Source organism: Globicephala melas, chromosome 1, assembly GCF_963455315.2.
Source record: "Globicephala melas chromosome 1, mGloMel1.2, whole genome shotgun sequence".
Lineage (NCBI taxonomy): Eukaryota > Metazoa > Chordata > Mammalia > Artiodactyla > Delphinidae > Globicephala > Globicephala melas.
Window position 1 is genome coordinate 144,910,271 of NC_083314.1, and position 15,123 is coordinate 144,925,393.

Here is a 15,123-nt window from a genome sequence, read left to right on the forward strand (position 1 = left end):
ATAGAGTTACCATATGATCCAGCAATCCCACTCCTGGGCATATATCTGGAAAAGACAAAAACTAATTTGAAAAGATACATGCACCCCAGTGTTGATAGCAGCACTGTTTACGATAGCCAAGACATGGAAGCAACCTAAATATCCATCTACAGATGAATGGATAAAGAAGATGTGGTATGTATATACAATGGAATATTACTCAGCCATAAAAAAGAATGAAACAATGCCATTTGCAGCAATATCATTACTAAGTGAAGTAAGAAAGAGAAAGACAAATACCATGTGATATCACTTATATGTGGAATCTAAAATAGTACACAAATGAACATATCTACGAAACAGAAACAGACTCACAGACATAGAGAACAGACTTGTGGTTGCCAAGGGGTAGGAGGGTGGGGGAGGGAAGGATTGGGAGTTTGGGATTAGCAAATGCAAACTAGTATACATAGAATGAATAAACAACAAGGTCCTACTTTATAGCACAGGGAACTATGTTCAATATCCTGTGATAAATCAGAATGGAAAAGAATATGTATAACTGAGTCACTGTGCTGTATGCAGAAATCAACATTGTAAATCAACGATACTTCAATTAGAAAAAAAAACTTCAATGAGATACCACTTTGAAAAGAAGAACATTTACAATTATTGGTGAATGTGTGGATAAATTGGAACTTTCGTACATTGCTGGTGGTTCAGCTGTGTTAGAAAATGTAGTTAGAAAACTTCCTCAAAAGTTAAACATAGAGTTACCATATGACCCAAAAGTTCCACTCTTAGTATACATACTCTACAGAATTGAAAACATATATCTACACAAAAACTTCTACATGAGTGTTAGTAGCAGTGTTATATATAATAGGTCAAAAGTGGAAACAACCTAAATGTCAATCCACTGATGAATGGATAAACAAAATGTAGCACATCCATACAAAGGAATATTACTTGGCAATAAGAAGGGAATGAAGTCCTGGTAAGTAATACAACATGAATGAATCTTGAAAACGTTATGCTAAGAGAAAGAGGCCAGATGCAGAAAGCCCCATACTGTATGATTCCATTTATATGAAATGTCCAAAATAGGCAAATCCATAGAGACCAAAAGCAGATTAGTGCTTGCCAGGGGCTGGAGGGATGAGGAAATGGGGAATGACCGTTAATGGGTACAGAGTTTATTTTTGGGTTAATGAAAAATTTCTGAAATTAGACAGTGGTAATGTTTACACAATTCTGTGAATGTAGTAAAATCCCTTTAATTATGTACTTCAAAAGGGCATTTTGTGGTATGTGAATTATTCCTCAATAGAAACAATATACATATGGTAGTTTCAAGAAAGCTAAATGTTGGTTTGAAAAAACTGACAAAATAGGTAAACATTTCATGAGACTGGTCAGGGAAAAAGAAGAGTATGTGCAAATATCAGGAATGGAAAAGAATTAAGACATATTGGCAGATATTGAAAATACAATAAGGTATTTTGAACAACCTATTCCAGTAAATGAAAAAACTAGATGGCGTTCACAAATTCTTAGTAATATTATTTATAAAACCCACATAAGAGAAATTATAATTTAAAAGTTTTCATACTCTTATAATCATTAAAAAAATTAGTAATAAAAACTTCTCAAAAATAAACTTGTTTAGAGTTGTACAAAAAATTGAAGGAAGAAATAATTCCTCCCTCATTTATGAAGGTAGCATGACCTTGATTTAAGAAAGTATAATATAAGAAAAAATATAGACCAGATTCACAAAAAGGCTGATATAGCAGTACTGAGTTGGGGTCATCTTAGAAATATGAGGTAGGGTTAACAGAAAATCAGTGCTGTTCATCGCATTGTCAGATTGAAGGAGAAAAACCATGTCTCAGTATATGTAGAAAAATATCACATGGTGAAATTCAGTATCTATTCACAAAGATGCTCTTAGCAAATAGAGTATAAGGCAGCTTTCTCAATATGATATTTGATAGTTTAAACCAGACCTTATATTTAATGGTGAAACCTTGAAAGATTCCAAGTTGAGATCAGGAACAAGACAGAGATACGGGTTGTGATCGCTTCTGTTCATCATTCTATTATATTAGGCAAGAAAGAAAAATAAGCAAAATACACAACTGTCAAAGCATATGATATGATTGTGAACATAGAAAATCTAAAATCTTCTACATATAAAAATTAGTAACATTAACAGAATTTAGTGAGATAGCTTGATATGCAAAAATTAAAAATGATAAAAATGATACTATGTTTAACATATAAAAGTACAACTTCTATGTATCAGCAACAGTTAGAAATTAAAATTTAAAAAAAGTTTATAAAAGCTACACAAATAATCAGACACTCAAGAATCATCCCAAAAATTATGTGTAAGACCTCTTCATGGAGAATATATTAAAACCTTATTGTGAGATATTTAAAAAGACCTAAATAAATTGAGAGAAATACTATTCATGGATTTGAAGCCTTGTTTTTTTGTTTTGTTTTGATTTTGGCCATGCTGCACGGCATGCAGGATCCTAGTTCCCCAACCAGGGATCGAACCTGTGCTCCCTGCATTGGAAGCTCCGGAGTCCTAACCGCTGTACCACCAGGGAATTCCCTGAAGCCTTTTTTTTCTTTTAGTGACATTAATCTTCCTATTTAATGTACAGATTCAGTGATATCGCAACCATAATCTCAGAAGATTTACTTAGTCTTAAATAGACAAGCTAACTCTAAGATTTATAAGGAAATGCAGAGGGCTAAGTATAGACAAGATACTTTTGAATTAGAAAAATAACAAGGTAGCAGGACTTGACCTACTAGATATTAAGATTTGTTTTGTAATTAGGACATTAGGGTGTTAGCAGAGGGCTAGACAAAGAGATGATGGAACAGGATATTTCTTGGAATGGAAATAGACCAACACATATGTGGACACTTCATTTTTGATAGGAGCATTATGGAGCAGTGGTGAAAGGGCTTTTTAAAAAAATGATGCCGAGACAGTTGGGCTTCTATAAAGGCAAAACCAAAATTGACTCCCTATCTCACAACATGCACAAAAAAATCAATTCTATGTGGATTATAGACCAAAAAGTGAAAAGTACAATTAAAAGTTTTATAGGTAAGCTTGACTTTAGCCTTAGGTAAGGATTATCAAACGATGCAAAAACAAAACATAAAGAAAAATGATAGTACGTTATGTTCATCTAAAGATAACATAGAGCATGAAAAAAGCAAGTATAAAGTGGGAGAATATATTTGCAACACATGTAACTAACAGAGGACTTATATTTAGAATAACTACCAGAGATTTAATTATTAGATTATATATGTAATTGTATGTAACATAATTTATATATGATAATATCATATAAATGGATAATTATATATATATTATTATGATCAATAAGAAAAATACAACCCAATAGAAAAAACCCTTAACCAGGCATTTTACAAGATAAGAAATTCAGATTATTAATAAATATATGAAATGTTCAATCAGGAAAATGTAAATTAAAACCATTATGAGATTTAACTATCCTCCTAAAAGTTGCAGAAAATTTTAGTCTGACAATACCAAGTGAGGGTGATGTTGTAGAGGATTGGAGGATGATCTGATGCAAGTGTAGATGGGCACAATCACTTTGGAAAAGTTTGATTATTACCTAGTGATGTAGAACATATGATGCATATACTATTACCTAGGAGTTCCTTTCTCAGATATATATTTAGACAAACTTGTGCACATGTGCCGTGGTACATATTTATAAGAATTTATGGCAGCATTGTTTGTAATGGTTCAAACCCAGAACCAGCCCAAATGTCCACCAGCAGTAGAATGGATGAATAAATTCATGCAGTGGAATATTCTACTGCAATGAAAATAAATGATCCACAGCCACATGTAGCATCATGAATGACTACTAAAAAGAGTGTTGAGTTAAATAAATCACTATATATCCATTTATATGAAGTTCAAAATGAACCTATATTGTCTAGAACATGCATTCTTGGCAGGGTTCATACTGTTTCTTTTGGTGGCAAAAATTGGTCTTGAAGGTGAAAAAACATTTGATATTATAATGGTTTGTGGCCCTCCAAAGCTTAACCCTACCTGCAAAATCTTAGTGTTTGATTTCTTTTTGAGTTTTCTCAAATATCACCTGAGCACCATTTACTCTGACATTGACTTTGTGGAAGATATGCAGAGTGTCTGCAAGGTCAGGGGTACAAAATTGTGGTGGATAGATGATTGGAGGACTTTCAAATGACTGATCTTGAAGTCATCACTAGAGGTGGTCTGTGTGTGTCAGTTGGTTGCCATTGGCTGCCTTGTGGATGTTATGTTTGATCCTCTCTCTGCTTTTGTGTGTGACTTTGATTTTTAGAATTAAATAAAAATATTCTGTTTTATTATTTAGTTCCTTCATTATTTAGTTCCTTTTATTATTTATTTCCTTCGTTAGTTATACTAAGTACCGACAAGAAAGAAATGTCAGTAATATTTTAATGAGTATCTAGTAGCTAATTAAATTAAAAGTTTCTTCTCAGAGCAAGCAAAAGTTCAAAGTTTATTAAATATTGTAGGAAATTAATTTTTTCAATGTGTTTTGTTGGAAAAATGAGTTTAATTTTTTAAAAACTTGATTGCATTGCTGTTATTATATAAATTGTTAATTTGCATATGTAATTTGATCATCACAATTTATATAAGGAATATATTACATTAAACAGCAAATACAGTTATAAAATTAAGTGAAATACTAATAGCCTTTAAAATTTTAACTTGGGATTTCCCTGGTGGTGCAGTGGTTAAGAATCCGCCTGCCAATGCGGGGGACACAGGTTCAATCCCTGGTCTGAGAGGATCCCACATTCTGTGGAGCAACTAAGCCTGTGCACCACAAGTACTGAACCTGTGCTCTAGAGCCAGCGAGCCACAACTCCTGAGCCCGTGTGTCACAACTACTGAAGCCCGTGCACCTAGAGCCCGTGCTCCGCAACAAGAGAAGCCACTGCAATGAGAAGCCCGTGCATCGCAATGAAGAGTAGACCCCGCTCGCCGCAACTAGAGAAAGCCCACGTGCAGCACCGAAGACCCAACGCGGCCAAAAATAAATAAATTAATTAAAAAAAAATTTAACTTAAAAAGTTAAAAAAAGTAGGCCTCAGATACTTTTTATTTATAAAATCACAGATACACATAAAATATGTAAACAGATTGTATATGTGGGTAAAAATGTCATAGGGGAGTGATAAGAAGAAAATTTCTGAAAAGGCTACTTAGGGTTGATAATGGAAAAAAAAAAAAGATCAAGAAACACCAGCCTAGAAATACATATATATGTGGTAAAACTATCAAGAAAAGCAGAGAAGTGATACCCGTAACATTCATGATATTAACTCTGAGGATAAGGTGGGTGCTGGGTTCTTCTAGAGTTCTGACAGTGGTCTATTTCTTGATCTGAGTGGTGGCCACTCAGGTGTTTACCTTATAGTCTATATGCCCATGTTTTATATATAATACTTTTCTGTATGGGTATTATATTTCATAATAGAAAAAAGGTAGTTTGTAGACTTTAAAATCTAGAAATGCTGTGTATTGTTTAGGTTTTATATGCATGATTATGAACTAAATCTCCATCTTAGTAAAGCTTCTTAATTAAAAAAGTAGATGTTGACTGATGAAAAGCTTTTACCAAACAGTTTTTTTTTTTTTTTTTTTTCAGATGGGCCCAATTCTTCATCCATCCACTAATGATCAGAGATGCAATTGACCGGGAAGTTGAAGCTGTTGATAGTGGTAAGTGCTTTATGTCTTGCTGCTTTTTCCTTCATTGATCCAGTCGTTTAGCACATTTACTATTCTTTGTCACTCTTTATATTATAAAGGGCTAAGTTAAAATAGATATGTCATGTTTATTTTTGAAGCCATTAAATGTCTAATTCAGTATATATTTGAAATAAGTCAAAGAATGGTAGATTTTCGATTTTTCAGCCTTTGTTTTTTGAGGGTTTTACCACAGTGACTGACCTTTTGCAGGATAAGAGCCTGATTCTTAAAGCTAATACTGGGTGTTAAAACTTTAAAAGTTCACATACTCTTTTTGTATGAAGAGGCATTTTCTCTGAGACTTTATTTTAAGCACCATCCTGATATTTAAATAGCTTATTTTTTGTTGCCTCTGTGTGTCAGTGCTTTGTGGGTTGAGTTTCTGTAGTTCTGAAAACAATCGTGGTATGTTTATGGATGAAGAAACTAAACTGAACAGGAAATGCGTTTAATTTTACTTTTTGACAGTTTTTCTTATCTTTGTGATTTAAATACTGAAGACCGTAAGGAAGGCTGTGTGTCTCTATAGGGTGCAGGTTCATTAGAGAACTGTGCTGCACATATCCCTTAATTACAAAGTACCAGTAAATAGCACCACTGCAGATTAACCCTGCTTCCTTATTTTAGTATTAGAAACATGTAACAGTAGACTTGGGGGGATTTCTAGTTCACATAGGTTAGGCTTGGCTTGCATAGCTGAAGAGGCCAGGTCTCTGTACTAGTTCTTCTCTTTGTAGCATTTTCCCTCTTGGCTTGATTGTCTAGTTCTAATAATCACATTGCATTCACTAGGCTGAATAAACTGCAGATGGCTGGAAAGAACTGTGTTGAAGTCAGCAAACTTGTGTTTTACTTTTAGAAATGTCACTAACTGTGGCCCTCAATTTATTTGTAAAAGAGGGTGGAATGGAGTTAGATTCCTCCTGGTTCTAGTAGCTCCTTATAATCAAGGATTTATTTTCTTCATTTTTGTTACTTGCCTACCCACAGTGTCTGTTTTTTCATAGGCCCAGATAAGTATTTGTTGAATACATAAAAAACCAAAATAACTAAGGAAAACTCCAAAAGCCTTCCCTACTTTTTGGGACCTAGGAACTATATTCTGTGTCTTTAATTCCTTCAAGTGTGTTTTTCTTTATACAGTTTCTAGAGTGGGTCGAAATTGGCATTTAAAAGGTTAGACGGGGCTTCCCTGGTGGCGCAGTGATTAAGAGTCTGCCTGCCGATGCAGGGGACATGCGTTCGTGCCCTGGTCCGGGAAGATCCCACATGCCGCGGAGCGGCTGGGCCCGTGAGCCATGGCCACTGAGCCTGCGCAGCCGGAGCCTGTGCTCCGCAACGGGAGAGTCCACAACAGTGAGAGGCCCGCGTACTGAAAAAAAAAAAAAAAAAAAAAAGGTTAGACATCTAGGGAATTCCATGGCAGTCCAGTGGTAGGATTCAGCGCTTTACTGCCAGGGCCCACGTTCAATCCATGGTCGGCAAACTAAGATCTCGCAAGCTGTGCGGTGCGGCCAAAAAAGAAAGATTAAACGTCTAATTTAATTTTACAAGTTTAATTTAGAATATGTTTTATTATATTTTGAATATTATGCAGAAATATATATATATACACATACATATGTGATATATGATATGTACACACACACTCACATACAGTAAGTCGTTTTGGTTTAAGATGAACTTAAGCTAAAGGCTCTGTTTTTTTGTTTGTTTTTGATGATAGGAGACCTAGATTTCAATTTGTGATCTGATATAAATAGCTAGGTATATATCATTAGTTACTTAACCTTCTAAGTATGAAGGATTTACTTGAGATTAGGGAGATGGGAGAGGTCTTAAATTTTAACTGGTGTAATAAACTAGTATTCATTAGCCAGTTTTGCTTTTTAGCATACTGTTTATGATATATTATTCTTTTATTTGCATTTATAAGACATCAGAATATTATAAATAAGACAAGAGCTAAGTTTAGATTCTATGAACATACAACAAGATCATTTGGAGACTCAATATTTATACATTGATAGATATTGATATTTATTGTGAACACAGTATAAATTTATCTTGGCTAAAACCACAAAATGTTTAACAGTTTTACATGTTAACGTGTATAGTATGCAGACCATTAAGAGTTAACAGCTCTAGGCCAGGTCTAAGTCAGTATTATATTCATACATCTTAGCTTTTCTTTTTTCCAAAATCAATATCTGCAAATAATGAGATCTATTTTTGAAAGCTCAATAATCAGATGTTATTTTCTTCTATTCAGATGTGATAGTCTTTATTCTATCATTCTCATCTCATTCGCATGTTTTTAGTTGCCTGCATGCTTGGATGGCCCATTCAATGTGAGAGGAGTTGAAAGGAAGTTCAGCTATCCTGGTAGAATCATCTTTTCATTTTCTTTTTCCTTTATTCCTCTCCACCTGCTTATGGAAGAGATTCTTTCCTGAGTTTTTAATTTATTATCTTGTTTTACCTTCGTTACTTTATCACCATGCCCTGCATCGACAATCTGTTTTTGGTCTAATCTTTCAGTGGAGTGGTTATACACACAAATTTATAAGCATTTATTTGCACAATGCAGATAGGTCTGTTCAGTGTTTTATAATTTTCTTGAATACATTTAATCACAGAAGCTCATAAATGTCCACAGGGTAGGTTTTAAAATGGGATTAACTTATTGCTAAAAGAAGATTATAGAAAAAAAAATTATTTTTAATGATTAGCTCTTTATTTTAATGATTGTTCATACTTTTACATAAGCATGTTTAATTGCCTGCATATTGTACCTTAGTAATTGAGACTGAGGATATGGCCAAAGACTTTTTTTATATAATCAAGTGGTTGAGTGTGTTCTCTAAGTGTTCAGTATTTATACTCTATTTTTATCAGTTGTAGGAGGTACTAAATCACTTTTTGTAGGTATGTTTATATGTCTACTCCATTAGTTTTCTGTTGCTGCTGTAACAAATTACCAGAAACTCAGGCTTAAAATAAAAACAAATTTATTTTCTTAAACTTTTGGAGGTCAGACGTCTAAAATATTTCCTCAGGGCTGCATTCCTTTTGGAGCCTCCAAGGGATAATCTGTTTCCTTGCCTTTTGCACCTTCTAGATACCACCTACTTTCCTAGACTATGGCTCCTTTCACTATCTGAAGAGCCATGGGTGTAGAATCTTCTTTGCTATCTGACTTCTGCTTCTGTCTTTATATCTTCTGTCTTTGATCCTCTTACCTCTCTCTTTTAAGGACCCTATGATTACATTGGGACCCAGATAATCCAGGATAATCTCCCCTTCTCAAGATCCTTAATTTAATCACACTGCAAAGTTCCTTTTACCACATAAGGTAACACATTCACAGGTTTTGGAGATTAAGATGTGGCCATCTTTGGCAGCCATTATTCAGCCTGTCACCTTAATAATGGAATTGTTTCTTCTGTGTTACAGCCATATCTTCATAATTTTTACAGAGATTTAAAAAATTTACGTTGTTGAAGCTATGTATATATTTTTTTACTACATATGTTTTCCAGGTATGGAAATTATAAATGTATATATTTTTTACTGTCTCATCTTTGATTTAGACTTCATGGCTTATAACTGCAGTATTTTATTGAATATACTTTTGCTTCTTTCCATCTCTTCTGTCACCACTTTAGTTTCCACTCTCTTTACCAAGTATAACAGTGATGGCCTCTAATCAGTTTCCCTGTCTATACTTTTGCTTCCACATTTACAACCAGAATGAACTTAGTGAAGTCCAGATCTGATAATGTTACTCTCCTTATTAAACATTTGTAATGCCTTACCATTACTTCTATGATTAAAAAAAATAGCTAACATTTTTTTTTTTTTTTGCGGTATGTGGGCCTCTCACTGTTGTGGTCTCTCCCATTGCGGAGCACAGGCTTCGGACGCGCAGGTTCAACAGCCATGGCTCACGGGCCCAGCCGCTCCGCGGCATGTGGGAACTTCCCGGACCGGGGCACGAACCTGTGTCCCCTGCATCGGCAGGCGGACTCTCAACCACTGCGCCACGAGGGAAGCCCCCCCCCAAAATAGCTAACATTTATTGAGCACTTATTATGTGCATTGTTATGATTATTACCTCCATTATCCTTATTTGACATACAATGAAACTGAGGCTTAGAAGTGCTCTTTCAAAAATTGTTTCTTAACTCTTCAGCCTGATATCTTGCCTCTGCTTTGATTCTGAACCTTCTGCCTCCAGCAGCTAGTTTTAGTAGTACCTGCTGCATGATGTTCAGTAAATATTTGTTGAAGGAATATATCTTATTTAATTCTTATAAGAATCCTATGAGCTAGGTACTTGTAACTCCATTCTATAAATGAGAAATAGAATCAGGGAAGTTAGATAACTTTCTCAAGGTTGTATAGCTTAGTAAATGGCAGAACTTGGATTCTAGACAAGATACTTCTGACTTCAAAGTGATTGTTTTTAACCATTAATACTTTATTACCAACACAGTTGGCTTTGGAGGAGATTTAAACAATATATATGACAAAGTTCCCAGACAGTAAGGAGTTTGATTTAACATTTTCTTGGCACTTTCATCAGTAAGATCTTGGACATAGCATCTGTTGACTGAAAAAAAATGCACAACCTAAAAGTTGAGAGTTATGTTTTATTTGGCGGATTTTCTGAGGACTTCAAGCCTGGGACACAGCATCTCAGATAACGCTGAGAAAACTGTTCCAAAGAGGCAAGCGGGGGAGCTAGGATATATAGGATTTTTTTGCAACAAAAGACCAGGTAGTCGGAACATCAGAAGATTACTGTTAATAAAAGAAACCGAGATATCTCAAGTTAAGGAATTTAGCGCTTTTCTATGTACGGGAAGATGCAAGAGTCTGGGCTCACTGAAATCATTCCTTTGATAGGCACCGCAGCTATCTGGGTCCAGTATCCCATGTTTTCTCATCCTGAGCTTCCTGAGGGCGCACCGTCCCTGTGGCTGTAATGTGATGGCTTGATGGCTGCAACATCTTTTGTTTACTGATATGGCAGGCAATACTTTAGTTCTCACAATAATAACCTTCAGATTATTAACTGCCTGTTTCATTTGAAAATAAGGGAAAATCTCTAGAAAGGTGAATTGACTACCCAAAGTTAGAGAATGTGTTAAGTCATAGAACTTGTCCTAGATCATTGGTTTCCCTGCTTCAGTCTTACTACACTTTATTCATAAAATTAATTTTTGTTACTTCCTTACTTTCAGTTCTTTAAGCTTGAATTTCCAGATAATAAAGCAAGATACTGAATTTCATTTTATTAAAAGTGTTTCCTTAAAACTGACAGAATATCAACTTGCAAGACCCTCTGATGCAAACAGAAAGGAAATGTTGTTTGGAAGCCTTGCTAGACCTGGACATCCTATGGGGAAATTTTTTTGGGGTAAGATACTAAATACTTCATCTATTTCATGTTTTCTAGTTAAGGAAGATTGAGAATATGAAAAGTTTATAAAGAATGGAAAGTTATAAAGGTAGGGTAGCTAGGTACCTTTTACCTTTTAGGGTAGGTAGGAAGCTTTTCAAATAGAAAGTAGTTCAGCATGCCTATATTTGGTTCTCTAACATTGGATATATGAGGAATAGCACCTAACATTTTGTGAATGTTTTCTGGGTGCCAGATGCTCTGCTAACACTACATGAATTATCCCATTCAATCATCATAACAATGTTATGAGCTTCGTACCATTATAATCTCCATTTAAAGATAAAGAAACAGGCTCAGAGAAGTTAATTTTCTTAAATATGATAGTGGTGGATATGGGATTTGAACCTCTGTTTATCTGGTTATAAAGTGTGTGCTCTTCCCCAACCTGACATTTCCAGTTATCAACAGAGATTCAGCAATAATTTCTCTAGTAGCTTTTGAGCTGTGACCTAATTTTGTTTAATTGTTAAGCTGTTTAAATGGTATCTGGTTTTTCATAATGGCTTTTTCTTAGTGTTAGATTTCAGTTATTATGGCTTTTTCTTAGTGTTAGAATTCAGTTATTATAGCCTTATATTAATCCTCTTGACCACAGAGTAGAATCTGGAATGAGTTGATCTAAATGGTACTTCATTCAAAGGATGATTTGCTTGTTTGTACAGTTATATACACTTTGTATGTCATCCTTGCTTTATGTGGTTTATTTTTAAGAATTATACAGAATATTACTAAAATAATAAAGAGATAAAACCTAATAGTAGACTAATTATTAAGAAAGGAAGCTTAAGGCAATTACTGTTGTTAAGGTATTGCCAACTAGAGATTAATTCCTTATGTGTTAAAATATACTTTGAAATTGTTTCTTATGAATTTTTGTCTTATTATTATACACTGTTTCAATATTGTGAGTCACTTGGGTTATTTCATTAGTTAAATATAGTAGCAAAGGATGCATTGTCAGTGTGGAGACTTAATAAACTTAGTTATTTCTATAATCTTTTCCATCATTTTATAGGAAATGCTGAGACTCTCAAACATGAACCAAAAAGGAATAATATTGATACACATGCTAGATTGAGAGAATTCTGGATGCATTACTATTCTGCTCATTACATGACTTTAGTGGTTCAATCCAAAGGTAATATTGTCTACTATGGCCCTTAAAATTATTTGGAAATAGTGCTTTCTTAGGATTTGTCTGTCGTATCAATGTTGCAGTTCACTGTTAATTTACAGTACTTTAGTGCTTGATCCTAATATGAACTAAAGAAAATCAGAATTTGAAGAGGCAAAGCTCAGGGAAGCAAAAAATCATCTGATTCTCAGGCAAATGTTTTTTCTTTTATAGACATAGGTCTTAACTCCAGGCTAGTCTATGAGTGTATTAATGTACTGATTGATCATGAATTGTTTTTTCTTTTTTAATAAACTTGTTTATTTATTTATTTAATTTTGGCTGTGTTGGGCCTTCATTGCTGTGTGCAGGCTTTCTCTGGTTGCGGCGAGCGGGGGCGATTCTTCGTTGCAGTTTGCGGGCTTCCAATTGCGATGGCTTCTCTTTGTTGTGGAGCATGGTCTCTAGGTGCATGGGCTTCAGTAGTTGTGGCACACGGGCTCAGTAGTTGTGGCACATGGGCTTAGTTTGCTCCTCAGCATGTGGGATCTTCCCAGACCAGGGCTCGAACCCGTTTCCCCTGCATTGGCAGGCAGATTCTTAACCACTGCGCCACTGGGAAGTCCCATGAATTGGCCTTTTAAGCCACATTTGGCTGCTGCCTCTGTTATCTCCGGTTTTGCATTTAATCTGTATTAATCATAAACTCTTAAAGGGCACAATGTTTGTCTTTTCATCCTTACATAGGGTTCAGTAAAATGGCATGATTAATTGAAGTCTGTCATGGTGATGCTAGCAGAAGTATCTTAAATGTAATAATACTGGTCAATACCTCTACTCTTTTCCTTTTATCATTACTGAAAATGATGTTGTGTCAGCTTTTCTCATTAAAGAAATCATAGTACCTTTCTTTTGTTTTCTTTATATTTTAATCTCCTTAGGCTGTTTTTCAAAGTCAGTCATTTGCTGAACTGTTCATTTTGATATGTCAATACCTTATAGTTTGTATATTTCTTTTTGAAAAACTAATCCTCTCACCCTAATGTGATTCTCCTTTCTTCAACTAGGTATTGATTCTTTTTCATTCTCTTCTGTGATAACAAATATGAGCATATTAACGCTTGTTGCAGATTTCTAAAATAAGCCCCACGTGTTTGATTAGAAAACCTTGTCCAATCTAGAGTCAGTTGATTTCGGAGCTTCAGCATTTATTATATCATTTAAGAGTTAAATATCAGTATAAATAGTATAGAGTAAATTCAGAACTTGATTAGTCTAATTTGCATCTTGTATTTATATACTGGGGCATCTCTTTTGAGAATTAGTGAAAGTCATGTAGCTGGTGAAACTAACAAATACTATCCAGTGATGGTAACGAGTCACTGGGATAAAGCTAAAAGGTTTCCTTTTTCATTTAGATCTCCTGTTTTACTAGAAATTTCAGAAGAATTTCTTATGAAATATAAGAAAATAATCAAAAGAAGATAGAAATCATATCAGCCTAAGAAGACATATATTAAAACCACAGCAAGTGTAAATTAATGTAAAGTAAATGGAGTATAATAGTACTGATGAGCTGCTGAGAAGGGTAGTGTAGGTTAGTTAAGAGAAACCTTCCTAGAGGAAGTAAGTTTTGGAATGGGGTAGGAGGATGATTGATGTATTTTTATCTCTTGGTCCTTCTTCTAGCCTAATGATAAACAAAAACTTTTTTTTCTACTTGTGTGTTTTTTCTAACTTTGCCAGGGAGAAAGAATAAAGGAGTCTTAACAAAATTATATGTGTCTCAAGGTTTTCTTAAATATTATTTTTCCTATTACTGATTAAGGAATGGCAAGTGATGCCCAAACTAAAGTATTCCTTTGTTTTATAGTTAAAGATCTGTGAGAAATATAATTGCATTTCTACCTTTAATAACAACACTGCCTTTCCCTGTCTCCTTCCTGCCCTCTCCACGAAGAAACACTGGATACTTTAGAAAAGTGGGTGACTGAAATCTTCTCTCAGATACCAAACAAGTAAGACATTTATTTTCATAAATCATACACCTATAGAGTTAAAGAGGCTAAAGTTAAAGAGTTAAAGATTCATATCTTCCCGTATGAATCCCAGAGGTTTTTGCTTTTAGTTTATTTTTTTTTAAACAGGTGATTATATTAAGAACTAAAGTAGTTTAGCAAGATTGCACAGCCTTTGAGTGGGAAAACTAAGATAACCAAAGATCCCATAGTTTCTGTAGTTCAGAACTTACAAGCTTATAAACTTATAGTAAGCAGTAACTCTGAAGAATTTGTGCCTCCTTTTACATTTATTCAGAGCTTTTCTGTTACTATGTACAGTGCTTGAAATTATGATATGAAAGCAAATATTGTATTGAGAGGTAGCATATACATATACGTATCCCCTGCCTCAGAACAAATTAAGTTCTGAAGGTTTGTTTTTTAAAGTCAGTTGTTTGGAACTTGGAATGCTTTTTCCCCATAAACAAAATAATCTCGTAGTTGATGACTGACTTTACATATTGCCTGAAAAGTCTATTGCATATATTGTAGTTGAATCAAATTGCCTTTTATTAGAAATTGGATGTAGGGTTCTAGTTCAGAAAGCTACTATTTTTTTGTCCACCTCAAATTCATCAAAATAATACAAATATTTAAAAGATACTTTATTGTTACATTTTTTGTTGCAAAGAATACAGAAAATTTAATTCTCAAG

At 34.4% G+C, this 15,123-nt stretch overlaps 1 protein-coding gene across 4 annotated transcripts in view; it reads left to right on the forward strand.

Moving 5' to 3' along the window:
• Positions 1–15,123, forward strand: part of NRDC (nardilysin convertase) — a 91,382-nt gene that overhangs the window by 39,745 nt on the left and 36,514 nt on the right. For 3 of the 4 annotated variants that reach the window (XM_060305606.2, XM_030870105.3, XM_030870109.3), the window contains 4 exons: positions 5,721–5,794; positions 11,154–11,249; positions 12,310–12,432; positions 14,369–14,426. In XM_060305606.2, coding sequence (XP_060161589.1) covers positions 5,721–5,794; positions 11,154–11,249; positions 12,310–12,432; positions 14,369–14,426 — 351 coding nt within the window. The remainder of the gene's footprint in view (positions 1–5,720; positions 5,795–11,153; positions 11,250–12,309; positions 12,433–14,368; positions 14,427–15,123) is intronic. The other variant, XM_030870108.3, reaches the window with a different exon arrangement.